General features: G+C 39.7%; 1 protein-coding gene across 4 annotated transcripts in view; it reads right to left on the reverse strand.

Annotated features, from left to right (window-relative positions):
• LOC101124317 (disintegrin and metalloproteinase domain-containing protein 20) overlaps positions 1 to 16,478 on the reverse strand; it is an 88,839-nt gene that overhangs the window by 53,299 nt on the left and 19,062 nt on the right. For 3 of the 4 annotated variants that reach the window (XM_019009352.4, XM_055362213.2, XM_004055381.5), the window contains exon 2: positions 7,759 to 10,231. The exons of the other annotated variant lie outside the window; for it this stretch is intronic. In XM_019009352.4, coding sequence (XP_018864897.4) covers positions 7,875 to 10,205 — 2,331 coding nt within the window. In that variant the 5' untranslated portion in view covers positions 10,206 to 10,231 and the 3' untranslated portion in view covers positions 7,759 to 7,874. Of the gene's footprint in view, positions 1 to 7,758; positions 10,232 to 16,478 lie in introns of those variants that run through there. 4 annotated transcript variants of the gene reach the window in all.

Consider the following 16,478-nt stretch of genomic DNA (forward strand, 5'->3'; position numbering starts at 1 on the left):
AATTCAACATACAGAATGGTTAAATACAAAAGTGGCTAAACAAGTATCAGAGGACTGAAACGTGGAAAGGAAACACTAAGATAACAAAAACGTAACAGAAGATGAGAAGCCCAGCTTCTCTCTCATGGAAGGATAAGGTGTCCCCAGGGGTCAGCAGCCAGACTTGAGCTTTCAGCTACTTCACGGTTTGACACAGCTGCAGTGAGTTAGCCTGCCCCCAAGAACTGGTAACAAGGACTCTATTTCTGGTGATAGGTGGAGCACAAACAGCCCCTGGCACAAGGTGGGCATTCCAATGGTTAAAACTCTCATAAGTAGTGACTAGGGTTATGTGCCACTGAGGAAGAAATCACTGACAGATGAGACAGGGCAAGGGTTTGAGTTGTATTCATTTTCTAAACTATATAACAAATTACCACAAGCTTAGTGTCTTAAGCAAAATACATTTATTATCTCGCAGTTTCCATTTGTGAGGAGTTGGGGCAGGCTTAGCTAGGTCTTTGGCTCAGGGTCCCACAAGGCTACAATCAAGGCACTAGCTGAGCTGCATTCTCATCAAAGGCTGGACTGGGGAAAGATCTGCTTCCAAGCTCACTCAGGTTGTTGCGGGTTTCATTTTCTGGCAGTTGTAGAACTCACGGCCGCTGGCTTCTTCAAAGCCACCAACAGAAGTGTCTGCAGCTTTAAGTCTTACCTCCAGACCCTTCTTAAAAGGGATCACCTGGTCCTACCGGGAAAATCTCCCTTTTGATTAACTTAAAGTCAATTAGTTAAGGGCCTTAATGACATCTGCAAAATTCCCAAATTTGCGATAGTCTGGTTAGAAGCAAGTTACAGGTCTCACTCAAGCTTGAGGGGAGAAGAATACATAAAGGCAGATACCAGGGGGATGGGCTGCAACGGGGGCATCTTAGAATTCTGCCTACCACAAGAGGTAAGGGGGAAATTGGAGCTAGAATAATAAAAGCATTGGATTGCTAAGTGCCTTCGATATACTACAGCAAGATAGTGAACAGCTGATGGTGAGCAACAGGCAATTAAAATCCAGGCATGAATGTCAGTATCCTCTCTGACTGCATACAAAGTGACCCTCACTTCCTTCCAGGGGAGGATAAAGAAATCCAAGTGGCTGAACCTAAAAATAAATAAATAAATAAAAGTTAAATGCCCAACCAAGGGAGCGCTGTAATCAGGACCTTGGTGGAGAAAACCTGAGACTCTGACACACAGGATGGGAACATCTGACTAGATCCTTTGAACACTCACGCTCCATATACTCATCCACGGGAGTGATTCACCCCTGTATAGTGAAGGAGAATGCAGACGCCACTCCACCATGAGGCTATAGATGTCTTTTGCAGAGTCTTCCCCCACCTCCTTTTTTGGCCACTAGGCATAAAGCTAGGATTGAGTCACAGCATAATCAACTGGAAAAGTGCTCAGCATGCTCAGAGAAAAGGCACTACATTCTGAGATGCAGAATCAAATGGCAAACATTAAATTGGGAAGGGAAAAATGTTCACTCTCCCAAGATATAGGATTTTACATCTTGGCAAGGACCCTAGGGCATGGTGTAAATTTGTTCCTGGGATGTCTTCTAGAAGCATGGAAAAAGTAATGCTCATACAGAGAAGCCGAAATGCCAGAATTGCCATAATGATTATGGGATTAAAAGGTTCATGGAAATGGGCATGCTGAAATGGAATTATACATGGCCTTCAGATGATAATGTTCCATAGGAATGTCCAGAAAATACACCATTTACCAAAGGCATAAAGAATGTGCTAATAAGAGGAAGCACTGGCATTACCAAAAGGTCCATTATTAAGTCTTTGCAAGCCAGGCTCAGAGTAGGAGAGGGTGTTACAGAAATTTGCTCGCTGATAGCATTGGTGATAATATGACTCTGACACCTAGAGGTCAGCGAGCAATACATAACCATCCCAAGGAATAAGAATAAGAAGTTGCAATTGTCATAAAGACTGGCAAGGTCAGAACGGCAGCCAAGACCTAAGGAGATGGTAGTGGAAGGATTCTAGAATCCTTAAGGGTAAAATAGATAGGCAGCCAACAAAGATACTTACTTTATGCCAATAGAAGAAGCCAAAGATAGATGACTGGGAAGCAAAAAGCAGTTGCCTCCCCAAAAGTTAATCACTTTTCCAGTTTATGGACTTGAACTTCTTTCAAACCTGGAACTCACTCCCTGATGACGTGGACAGAGCCTTGGGCCCAGGATGCTACAAAACCATGGCAAATATATAAATAATAATGATTCCCCCAGCCCTTCACCAAAGGGAACTATGGCCACTTACATAGCTGTGCATAAGGAAGGGGGAATATCTATACATTTCAAGGACTATTGAACACAGGGACTGAGTTGACATTAATGTCCAAGTACTCAAAACATTTTGATGACCTTCCTGTTAGAATGAAGACACATATGAGGACAGGGTAATAAATAAAGTCTTAGCAACACTCTGACTTACAGTGGGTTACTGGTCTTATGGACACAGGGCTATGATAATTCTTCTACCCTCTGTCATAACATAGTATAGTGAGAGGACTGTCTGGATATCCCAGAGAACATCACATTGATCGAGTACATTGATGACATTATGTTAATCAAGCCTGGTGTACAAGAGGTGGTAATGACATTGAAGGCCTTGGTAAAACACATGAGCTCAGAGAATGGAAGATAACCTCTGTGAAAAATAATACATTGTAATCAAGGACATGATGTGTCAGTAAAATTTTTAGTTTTCTAAGAGCCAGGAATATGCTGGGTTATCCCTTCCAAAGTAAGGCCAAATTATTCCTTCCTGCATCTCCTATCATGAAGAAGGAAACACAATGCCTGGGGATTGCTTTGGTTCCTGGAGGCAGCAAATTTGATACCTAGGACCACAACTCTGGTCCTTATATTTGGTAACATATAATGATGTCATCTTTGAGTGGAAACCATAGAAGGAAAGAGCTCTGCACCAGGTCCAGGTTGTGATGCAAACAGACTTCCACTGGGGTCATACTCCCCAGTAGACCCTATGATGTTGAAAGTATCAGTGACAGAAAAGGTTGTTGGGTGGAGTTTGTGGTAAGCCCCAGAGAAAGAATCACAGTGTATGCCTCTGGGATTTTGCAGCAGAGGCATGCCATCAGCCAACTAACAATAAAGACCAACCTGATCCCCTAATCTGGCATAATTTCTAGAAGAACACATAGAGGGAAATTGACTACAATTGGTCATTATCATCCTGGAAGGGCCAGTGGTTCATTAGTACAGTAATAAACACATATTCTTGATACGAATTTGCCTTATCTCACTGAGGTAAGGCAGTGAGCCTCAGTGAGCACCAATATCCAAAGACATTTGGAGTATTTGACCCACTGGTCTGGTGTTTCCATATAATACCATATCAGACCAAGGTACCACTTTACAGTGATGAAGTTTTGGAAGGGGACCAAAGAACATGGTATATACTGGCTGTATATCAGACAACATAATCTAGGGGCTGCCAGCCTAATAAAGCATTGGAAATATCTACTGATGGTGCAACTGAGCTAAAGCTGAAGCGCTTGTTCAGAGGCAATATACTACCATTTCACAGAATGAATTGTGTGCACTGAACTACAGATCTTTACATGGGTCTGGGAACCAAGGCCTGGAAACAGGAGTGGCCCCACTTACTGTCACTCACAGTGACTCATTGGGGTGGTTTGTACTTCTTACCTACTGCAACTCCGGACTCTGCGGCCCAAAGGTCCTGGCCCCCAAATGGGTCATATTTTCACCAGGGCAAAGCTAGAGTCCCAATAAATTATAAGCTAAAGCTGCCACTAGAACTCACTGTGTCCTTGCACCAACCAAGAAGATGATCACATTCTTGACAGAAGTGATTGACCCTAATCATCAGGAGGAGGCAGGGCTTCTGTCACAAGATGGAAACATAAGAGTGTATGTGTAGAACCCAGGTGATCTCCTTAGGTCCCTAATGGTACTCCCCAGCCTGATTGTGAATATAAATGGACAGGTTCAGCAATCACAGCCTGAGAAGGTGCTCTGGTGCTCAGAGCTTTTGGAGATAAAGACCTGGGTCATATCACACAGTCAAGGAAACTAGAATGGACAGTGACACAATAAGTATCCATTTCAGCCTCAGTCCCAAATGCTACAGAGGGACTATGGTTTATCCCATTAACTTCCTTCTTCTAAGGTTCCCCACAGAAAGAGATGTCCACCATAATCCTGGAGGCATTGTTCCCACAATATATATCACAAAAGTGGGTCAGAGCAGTGCAAATATTGGACTGTAGAATACACAAATATGCCTCTTGGATCCTCCTTCAAGAGAGGACTTGCTGACCGTCTGCAGGAATTATGATCAGAAGACAGCATCCAGATGTTAACTCTTTGGGGTCAGCCTCAGTTACAAAGAGGCATCCTACCAAGCTCATGCCCTTCTCCCACATCCAAGGGAATGAACAAACTGAAGGGATGAAGACCAGACCATTTTGGCCCAACTCAGACAAATTTGTCAAGCAATATTCAGTCCAGAGCTCACTGCCAGATTGGCCAAAGCTGCAATATAGAAGTATACCTTATTTTATCACACGTCAATGTATTGTGCTTCACAAATACTCTTTTGCTTTTGTTTTACAAATTGAAGTTTTGTGGCAATCTTCTGTTGAGCAAATCTGTTGGCACCATTTTTTCAATAGCAAGTGCTTGCTTTGTGTCTCTGTGTTACATTTTGGTAATTCTCACAATATTTCAATCGTTATTATTATTATATCTGTTGTGGTGATCTGTGATCAGTCAACTTTGATGTTACCATAATAATTGTTTTGGGGTGCCACAAATCCCAACCATATAAGAAGACAAACTTAAGCAAAAAAAATTATGTGTATTCCAAATGCTCCACCAATTGACCATTTCCCCATCTCTTTCCCTCTCCTTGGGCCTCCCTATTCCCTAAGATATAAGATGGAAATTGGGCCCATTAATTTATAACCCTACCATAGCTTAAGTGTTCAAGTGAAAGGAAGAGTCTTCCACTTCTCACTTTAAATCAAAAGCTAAAAATGATTAAGCTTAATGAGAAAGGCATGTCAAAAGCCAAGCTAGGCCTCTTGTACCAAACAGCCAAAGTTGTGAATGCAAAGGACACATTCTTGAAGAAAATTAAAAGTGCTACTCCAGTGAACACACAAATGATAAGCAAGCAAAACAGCCTTACTGCTGATATACAGAATGTTTGAGTGGTCTGGACGGAAGATTAAACCAGCCACAACATTCCCTTAACTCAAAGCCTAATCCAGAGCAAGGTCCTAATTTTCATCAATTCTATGACAGCAGAGAGAGGTAAGGAATCTGCGGAGAAAAAATTTGAAGCAAGCACAGGTTGGTTGATGAGGGTTAAGGAAAAAGCCATCTTCATAACATAAAGGTGCAAGATGAAGCAGCAAGTGCTGATGTAGAAGCTGCAGCAAGTTATCCAGAAGATCTAGCTAAGGTCACTGATGAAGGTGGCTACACCAAGCAACAGATTTTCAATGTAGATGAAACAGCCTTCTATTGGAAGAAGACTAGGACTTTCACAGCTAGAGAGGAGAAGTCAATGCCTGGCTTCAAAGCTTCAAAGGACAGGCTGACGGTTTTGTTAGGGACTAATGCAGGTGGTGAATTTAAATTGAAACCAATGCTCCTTTGCCATTCCAAAAATCCGAAGGCCCTTAAGGATGATGCTAAGTCTACTCTGCCTGTGTTCTGTCAGTGAAACAGCAAAGCCCTTGATGACAGCGTATCTGTTCACAGCATGGTTTACTGAATATTTTAAGCCCATTGTTGAGACCTACTGCTCAGAAAAAAAATGACATCTTTTCAAATATTACTGTTCACTGACAATACACCTGACCACCCAAGAGCTCTGATGTAGATGTACAAGGAGATTAATGTTGTTTTCATGCCTGTTAACACAACATCCATTCTGCAGCCCATGGATGGAGTAATTTTGACTTTCAAGTCTTTGTATTTAAGAAATGTATTTCATAAGGTTATAGCTGCCATAGATAGTAATTCCACTGATGGATCTGGGCAAATCAATTGAAACCTTTCTGGGAAGGATTCACCATTCTAGATGTCATTAAGAACATTCCTGATTTATGTGAGGAGGTCAAAACATTAACATTAAAAGGAGTTTGGAAGACATTGAGTCTAACCTTCACAGATGACTTCAGTGGTGGAAAGAACTGTAGATGTTGTGGAAATAGCAAGAGAATTAGACTTAAAAGTGGAGCCTGAGGATATGACTGAATTGCCATAATGTCATGATAAGTCTTGAATGGTTGAGGAGTTGCTTCTTATAGATGAGCAAAGAAAACGGTTTTTTGAAATGGAATTGATTCCTGATGAAGATACTGTCAACAATGTTGAAATGACAACAAAGGACTTAATATATTACATAAACTTAGTTGATAAAGCAGTGGTAGAATTTGAGATGACTGACTCAAATTTTGAAAGAAGTTCTACTGTGGGTAAAATCCTGTCAAACAGCATCACATGCTAGATAAATATTTGTGAAAGGAAGAGTCAATCGATGCAGCAAACTTAACTGTTGTCCTATTTTAAGAAATTTCCAGTCACCCCAACCTTCAGCAACCACCACCCTGAAGAGTCAGCATCTGTCAACAATGAGGCAAGAACCTCCACCAGCAAAAACATATGGCTCATTAAAGGCTCAGAGGATTGTTACTATTTCTTAGCAATAAAAGATTTTTAATTAAGGTATTGCATTTTTGGACATAATGCTACATACTTAACAGATTACAGTGTAGTGTAAATATAACTTTTTTATGTACTGGGAACCAAAAATTTTGTGTGACTCATTTTATTGTGATATTCCTGTTATCGCAGTGGTCTGGAACTGAACCTATATTATGTCCAAGGTACATCTGTACTTGTATTTCTCATCTACACAACCAACTTCCTTGCCTTTTTTCATAGCTGTTGGTCCCTAACAAAATCTTGTACTTGAAACTCCAATTCAGTATCTGCTTCCGGAGAACTCAACCAACAACAAAGTAGCTACAGAAGGCACCTAACACTCCTAGGGCCAGGAGAACAGAAGAAAGAAGTTGGGTTTACTAGAGTGGCGATGATTAAAGAACATTCCCTGCAGAGCAAGGACCCAGACCTCTAAAGACGGCACAGTGAACAGCTGCTGCTGCTTCAAGAACTCAGAGGACCACAACCCTGCTCACTCCCGGACCCCTGAGGAGGTCAGTGTCCAACTGCTGCTGGTATTTCTAAGGAAAAATGAGGGTGGTTCTAAAAGTGACAACAGAACTGGAATCTGAAACCAAATATAATTGCCAGAGTGAATGGCCCCAGCCAAAATAATGGTGACACTCATGGTAAGCACACAGGAAAGAAAGCTCCCTTCTTCCCTCATCATCACTCCAGGCTACTTCTACTGCCCCCTTTGGCACAGCTGAATGTGCCAAACAGAAATGAGTTGTGTACAGGCACATCCTGAACATTACATAGTACAGCAAAAAAAAAAAAAAAAAAAAAAGAGAGAGGAGAGTTAAAACTGAGGGACAACAGCATGAAACTATCTTTTCTGTGCCTTTGCTCAGGAAACATAAAGACACAACTTCTGGGAAAAGGAACCTTTAATATTGCTTAAGACACTGTAGAGTAAGTAAGAATAGGCTAGGAATCCTTTGCTGTGATAGCTAATGCTTGCAATCCTGACATGAAATGTCCATGAAGTTTTATTTAAACAGTGAGACATGCCTTCATATTTTTCTATTAAAAATTGGATATTAAAAATGAAGTATAAAGTTTAGTCTCCTTCTTTTTCCCATTTCTCTTATCCTTCTTCATCTTCTTTACTTTTTGTGCGTTTCTTAAAAAGCACATGTAAGCAAAATAATAAAAAAGCAACCAAAGGAAGAAGGCACAATAGTGACAGGTAACGCAACTTTCCCATCACATTTAATCCTTCCATGTTGTTCTTAGGAGGTGGGCCACTATCAGCACTACCTCCATAGCCTTTGTCCTTGCAGTATGGGGGTGCCCATTCATGGTTGCAGTGACAGTGTTGTTTGTTGTTGCAGATTCCCCTCATGTTGCAGGTCTTAGGCTGACAGGCTTGTGACAGATGAACCATACTGGCACACTTCTTACGGATGCAGATCTTTTCTGGACCACATACTGTGCCATCTTTCACCTCACCAATATCAGGTATAGCCATCCCTAAATGATAATCAGTGCCCCAGCAAGTGGTGTCATTGAGGTGAAACTGCTGCACTGTAGAATGCTCTATCAGATTGGGAATTACTCCCACATTTTCACACTGAACCCTCCCACACATGATATCAGGGGTCCAACATTTTACGTATGTTGTGCCTTCAATACCACAGTGACCAAAACGGTTTCCTTGGGTGTTGATTTCTTGGTAGCAACTCTGAGATGCACTCCTTGCATCTTGGCCAAAAATCTCTTTACACTGTATATCATGGTTATTACACATCTTTTCATAGCAGAAGGCATTCACATTACAGGAGATCCCATCCTGCACATACACATCATCTGGGCATTGATGGGATGTCCCATTGCACCATTCTGGAAGGTCACATTCACCAACTTGTTGTCTACATAAAGTTCCCGATGGCAGAAATTTGCAGTCTTTGCAACATATCCCAAAAGCACAAGCAGCCCCAGGACGTAGAGTACAGTTTAACAGACAACAGGGATCTTTTGCACACTGCTGTATGGTTCCACAGTCACATTCCTCCCCTTCTTCAACCACTAGATTCCCACAGTACTTCAGTCTAAATATATTCCCTGGATATGGAGGCGGTTGAATACATAATCCACTACTGATAGTACTGTCCCAATATTGGGCATAACTGCAGTTGCTAAATTTAGTTGTCACCTTTCTATAGGCATGCATTATGCACCACTGTAGCTCACACACACACCACTGGGTGTCATGTTGCATACCCAAATTATGACCAAGCTCGTGGCCCAAAGTAACTGCAAAAATGACCAACCTGTTGTCTTCAAAAACATCAACTCCAGTATTAAAAGGATTCTGGCATATTCCTTTAACATAGGCAACACCAAGCTTCATGCCTTGTGTGTCTTTTATGAAAAGATGTGCAACATCATGTTGTAGTCGATTATTAAGGTTATAATTCTTCCAAATAGAAAAGTCCTCTAAAACATTATCTAGGTCTCCACTGGTAGGAAGTGGATTTGATGCAGTCCATATATCAATTCCAGTCAAAATTACATGAATCTCCAAAGGATGATAGAAGGAATCCACTATATTGACAACGTTAAATACTTCATGCTGCACTGTTGTTGCATTACTTTGAGAGAAAAGATATCTAATATTATCCACGACCACTACCAGCTCAACAAACCGCTGATGGGTCCACCAGCCCACAAAAGAACTTTGCTTCAGAGTGAAATTATATGACAATTGCAACTCCATCTGGTGTGCTATTTTCTCTTCTGTTAACCCACATCTCATAGGTGGAAACTGTGTATCATCACTGTCTATCTTATATACTAGGTGTTCAAATGTGGCAGAAACACTAATTGGCTTGATTTCATAAACAAGGTCATTTATCTGTAGCATTCCAAGAAAGCCCCCAGAACAGGTACTAAGGGCAACCAAGGACTCAGGGACCCCCTCCACATAACCATGGTAGTAGCAGTCATCCTGGATGAAGGGCTGATCCTGGAGCAGGGCATGCTGCTCTGTGTAGGTGAACACAGGAAGGTGTGCGGCAAACAACAGCTTATTTACCCTCATGTGGACGATGTATCTCTGTCCCCCAAACCGCAGGCTATAGGAGAGCCATCCAGGAGCCTTTGCACCTCTGCCCCTGCTGATCACCTTCAAAGGGATCACCACTTCTGGAGAAGTGAAATACTGGGAAGGCCTGGCCTGAGAGTGGCCAGAAATAGACAAAAACATCCCAAACCAGAGCAGCAGAAGAGTGACCCTGATGTGCACCAGGGGCTCACCCACTGCCATTATGAAGCTGTCATTATGGAGCCATCTGTCTAGAGCAGAAGAGAATAAGGTGTGAGGCACTGCTGGTCTGGCTCCTCCCTCTGAGCTGTTCAGGGTGCATGGCTGACCTTTAGGGATCTGGGGATCTGTGTCCTGGTGGAGCTGGACCATCAGAGCTGCAGTGCTGAAAATAAAAACTGAAAGAGCCAGGATGGGGTGGGTGGGATAGAAAGGGAGAAAGAGAGAGAGAAAAAAGGCAAAGTGATTCCTGCATTTGGACCATATTTGAAGCAATAAAATGCATAGGATTCTCTTAATACATATGGCCAAGAAGATTTCCAGATAGGGGAGATTGCACATAGGTGAGTCATTACCAAATTTTCATGATGGATACCTAAAGATTCATTATATACTGTTCTTTAAATATGTAAAATGGCAAGACATTTTCCATTTTATTTTAATGTATGTATTTCTTTCATTATTTCCTTATTTTACAGATGGGGTACTGCTCTGGCTGTAGTGCAGTGACACAATCACAGCACATTGCACCCTCAAATTCCTAGACTCACGAGATCCTCCCACCTTAGCCTCCAAGTAGCTAGAACTGCAGGCATGCATTGCAACAGCCAGCTAATTTTTCTTTCTGATTTTTTTTGGGGGGATAGAGATGGAGTCTCACTATGTTACCCAGGCTGGTCTCAAACTCCTGGTCTCAAGTGATCTTCTTGTCTCAGCCTTCCAAAGTACTGGGATTACAGGCATGAGCTGTCATACCGGGCAAAATTGTTCATTTTAAAGACACTGGATTCTGACACAAATCTTTCTTCAAACCAAAAACCTACTGGCAACCTGCACATTCAATAAGTATATGGACAACACATCCAAAATCCACCATTTTTTGCTCCTTTATTCATGTAGTTTGCTCCATCTCCCCTCTTCTATCCCAGACATTTTATGTATACCTAACTGTGCTCTAAATTGATAGTCAAAAAAGCCCCACTAAAAGGGCTTACTAGTATTGAGAAACCTCCTCCAATCAAGACTTTTTAATTTTATAATATATTCTTATCTGCAGAAAAGCCCTGGGCATTCTAAGGAAGGAAGGTATGTGATGGGGTAACAGGGAGTGAGGCAGCTGTTTTGGGACAGGGCACACAGCCAACTAGCATCATGATCTCTATCATAAGAGGCTCCTCCTGGTCATGTCAATACAGATTTGATTCTACTTTTCACGTGGCTGATGAGTTACCTGGATCTACACATTTCAATCTCAATGTTCCAAAGAAAGCCTACACAGAGGAGCTTAAGCCTAGAGTCCATTCATTATAATGTTCAGAAGACCACAATTTGAGTAGACTTAAAAACCTCATTACTGTTGAAAACAAGTTTTGGCTCAAGTAAAAGCTAACTTTGTTCAGTTCCTGACTTTCACTTAAAAATGTTGTTAATGATTTGCTCATATTTGAAATCAAAATGTTAAACCAAATTTGGAGACACGTTGTTAACACATACTGGTGGCCTCAATATTCTAAGAGCACAAATGAGCATGTGCAACATCCTTAGCATTATGATGTCAAGAAAACCTGTATCCCTCCATGTGGGTGTCCAGAACTAATGGATGGCCACCGGATGCCACAAGAGGAAATCAAGATCACTAGATGAGACCTCTTAGGTAAAGTATATCTGATAGAGGTGAAATCCCAATTTAGATTTCCTCTCCATAGCTCTCCTCATAATATCCTTGGTATGTGTCATAGAGTTTGGAACATTAAGATGGAAATGGGTGAATTGAGAGAGGATCATGACAGAAAAAGCCTTGCAGAGAAGATAAAACCTATATTACATATAGTCAGAAATATGATGAGGTTATAATACAAAAGTTTATTCCAAAGAATCTGTGATAGGCCACTCCTTGTCATCAATGCATTACTCCAAAGACAAGTCTTAAAGGAACATTGCCTTACCATTAATTTTGTGAACGGGTGTATTCTGAAGGCCTTTCCTCTAATATTACTGGGATTTCAACCACTGTGAGAATCTTCCTCTGCATCAGTAATTAACTCTTTCTTCTAATTCCAGTAACAATTTAAAACTCATCAACACCCTATCTTATGATCTCTCCCCTCACTCACAGTCACAGCCTAATTTTGTGTTTCTCAAACTCAGGTCACAAACTGTAAATCAATGTAGTGGGCCACAACCAAAGGAAACACAATTGTGTTGAAAATATCAAAGGGTTTTACACAGATCCTTAGCAAGACCTTCAAACACTGTAACCAGAGTTTATATTTAATTTTCTGTGTCTGTGTTTGTATCTGCACACTCCCATGCTCACTGAGTCTCAATGTAAACTAAGCTAAATTTCTTATTGTGGGTCACAGTCAAAATCCACTGGAAGAGCAGTAGCCAAATAATGAAAATGAAAGATTTTGGGGAAAACTCTGTCCCTCTTTCTTTGCTGAAAATAAAATCCCATCTGAAACTACAGTCATTCTTATCTCTCCCTGGGATCTTGGATTCAATTTCAGTGAAAGATGTATCTTCCTCCAGTTCCAGCTCATAGCCCCTCTATCTGTGCTATGAATCCTATAGCCTTACCTACTTGAAGATTGACTCAACTGTCAGATTTATCCTCAACTTTTCCTTCATTACTTTCTCTTTACTTCCAGTATATGAACATACTCAAATCTCTACTAACCTTAAAATATTTATCTTCCTTTATTCTCACATACTCCCATGGCTACCACCTTGCCACTAGAACTTTCTCTCTTTAATGGACAAGAATCACTTACCAGCAAACTGAACAATTATGCCCATAGTTCTTTTAATGGCCACGCTCATCAGTGGTCTGTATTGCCCCTCTCAAAAAACAAATATGAGAACTGACATCTCACATGTCAAAAGTAAACAAATCTCTGTAGATCTCACAGAGGATTAAGTTCTTAATCTCGCTGCTCAGCAACAAGGTCCTCTCAGTTACAGATCACACCATGTGGCTCTTAAAGTCAATTGACTCTGCCTCCACCACCTCTATCCAGTTTTCTTTTTCTATCCCTCCCCCACATGCAAGTGTCAGGTCAGCCTCTTCAACCCCATCTTATGAGCTCCACACACAGCATATGCTCACTTCTGCTTTAGGAACTTTGTTCATGCTCTACCCTTATCTAAATCATCTAAACCTTTCCTCATTCTTGAACCACATTATAGTATCCTTCAATGTTTAGATTAAATTCAACTTCTGCTTTGCATCATTAATATTCTGTAAACTTCTGAATAAGCATCATATCCTGTGTTTGAAATATTTATGTATATGGTCTGCTTTTTTATGTGTGGTTCTACCACATCACCAGTTAAACTATAATTTTGTAGAAAAATATAGCAGAAATATTGTTATTGATATAAAGTGTTCATACTTTTGGCTAAAGAAAGCTTAGTATCCTTAATATAATTATGTTAAACCTGCATAAAACAAAGGTGAATGTGAAGTTCAATACAATATTAAAAGCAACTGAATGATGATGCACTCGCAGTGGGAGGGGGGGTTTGGAACAACAATTGGGAGACAATTTTATATCTTTGCCATCTACTATCTTCTTTTATAGATATGGTTGTGAGGAAATGGATCAGAAAGTGAATAGATAAGGATCACTTAGGTCCATCTTCTAAGAAAGTCCTTTTCATTTTCTTTTCATGATTGTATTAATAACTGGATACTTTATTTCTTTTCATGATTATATTAATCACTGGATACATAGGTTTCCCCTAATGTATAGGGGGTTGAACTGTTCCATATGTCCAGGTAGAATTGGAGAATCCTTCTTAGGGTGTGTTAAACAAAAAGGTTTCCTCATTCCAGAGCTTAGTGGAGATAATCTGACCATGCCAGATTTGACTGACAATGATGAAAGAAATTGTCCAAGAAATGAGAGGCTTGGGAAAATACACAAACCCAAACCTGGAAAGGTTTTGACAAGGACACAGTAGATGATGCTATCAAGAAGAGAAAACTATAAACAGGCTGATAGATGGCCACATGAAAAGAGAGAACCTCCTTGAGTCTGACAGAATGGGTAGTCACCTGGAACATCTGTGTTAGACAATGACTGAAGCTTCCTAAAGCAGGTTTGACTACATCTTGTTTGTAGTAAAAATAATTTCATATGCATCTAAAAGCAAAACAAACTGTTACAAGAGACAAAGGATGAGACTATACAATGATAAAAGGGCTCAATTTATCAGGAAGATATAACAATTAGAAATATATGCACCCAACATTGGAGAACCCAAATATATGAAGCCAACATTGACATAATTTAAGGGAGAAATAGATAGCAACACAATAATAGTAAGATATTTTGATACCCTATTTTCAATAATGGATAGAACATCCAGACAGAAAATCAATTTAAGAAACTGACTTGAACCACACTATAGACCATATGGACCTAACAAACACACACAGAACATTCTACCCAACACATCAGAACACACATTCTTCTCAAGGGCACACAAAATATTCTCCAGGATAGTTCACATATTAGGTCATAAACAAGTCTTAACAAATTTAAGATTGAAATCACCCCAAGCATCTTTCTGACCACAATAGAATGAGACTAGCTATCAATAATGTAATGAAATCTGAAAAATTCACAAATACACTCATTCATCACTTAACAATGGGGACAAATTCTGAGAAATGTGTTGTTAGGTGATTTCGTCATTGTGCAAACATCATAGAGTGTACTTCTACAAACCTAGAATGGTATAGCCTACTATACACCTGGGCTATATTGGATAGCCTATTGTTCCTGTGCTACAAACCTATACAGCATGCTACTATACTGAATACTATAGGCAACTGGAATACAATGGTAAGTATTTGTGTATATAAACACATTTAAACATAGAAACAGTAAACATATGGCATAAAAGATAAAAAATGGTTCACTTGTTCAGGGCACTCATCATGTATGGAGCTTGCAGAACTAGGAGTTTCTCTGGGTAAGTCAGTAAGTAAATGGTGAGTGAATGTGAAGGCCTGGGACATTACTGTACACTACTGTAAACTTTATAAACACTGTGCACTTAGGCTACAATACATTTATTTTTAAAAATTTCTTTAATAATAAATTAAACTTAGCTTACTGTAACTTTTTTACTTTATATACTTTTAATTTTTTAACTTCTTGGCTGTTTTGTAATAACACTTAGCTTGAAACATAAAAACATTGTACAGCTGTACAAAAATTTTTACATCATAGGCCAGGCATGGTGGCTCACGCCTGTAATCCCAGCACTTTGGGAGGCCAAGGCGGGTGGATCACAAGGTCAGGAGTTCGAAACCAGCCTGGACAACATGGTGAAATCCCACCTCTACTAAAAATACAAAAATTTTTATATCCTTATTCTATAAGCTTTTTCTATTTTTAAAATTATTTTTTCTTACTTTTAAAATTTGTTAAAAACTAAGACACAAACACAAACATTAGCTTAGGTCGTCACAGGGTGAAGATCATCAATAATCACTGTCTTCTGCCTCCATATCTTGTCCCATTGGAAGGGGCAATAACATACATGGAGCTGTCATCTCCTATGATCACAATGCCTTCTTCTGGAACACCTCCTGAATGAACTTCCTGAGGCTGTTTTACAGTTAGCTAACTTTTAAAAAATATATGTAGAAGTATACTCTAATATAATGATAAAAAGTATAGTATAGGAAATCTTTTATCATCATTATCAACTTTATGTACTATACATAATTGCATGTACTATACTTTTACATGATTGGTAATGCATAGGTTTGTTTACACCAGCATCACCACAAACACATGAGTAATGCATTACGATGTGACATTAGATGGCTACAAAGTCACTAGACAATAGGAATTTTTCAGCTCCATCGTATTATGAGACCACTGTCATATATGCGATCCATCATTGACCAAAACATTCTTATGTGGTTCATCTGCAGATGGAAATTAAACAACACCAACCATTGGGTCAAAGAAGAAACTAAGAGGGAAATTAGCAAATATCTTGACATAAAAATGGAAACACAGCATACCAAAACTTATAGGATGCAGCAAAGCAGTCCTAAAAGAGAAGTTTACAGAGATAAATACTGACATTTTAAAAAAAAAGAGAGAGAGAGAGAAATCTCAAATAAACAACCTGACTTTACACCTTCAGGAACTAGAAGGAAAGAAGAAAAAACTACGCTCAAAGTCAACAGAAAAAAGACATAAACATTGGAGCAGTAATAAACAAAATAGAGAATAGACCATTTAAAAATCAATACAAATTGGTATTTGAAAAGATCAACAAAATTGACAAACCTTTAACTAGAGCAGCTAAGAGAAAAACAAAACAAAAATCAGAAATGAAAAAGGAGACATTATAACTAATGACTTAGAAATAAAAAGGTCTAAAAGAAATTACTAT

Source organism: Gorilla gorilla, chromosome 15, assembly GCF_029281585.2.
Source record: "Gorilla gorilla gorilla isolate KB3781 chromosome 15, NHGRI_mGorGor1-v2.1_pri, whole genome shotgun sequence".
NCBI lineage: Eukaryota > Metazoa > Chordata > Mammalia > Primates > Hominidae > Gorilla > Gorilla gorilla.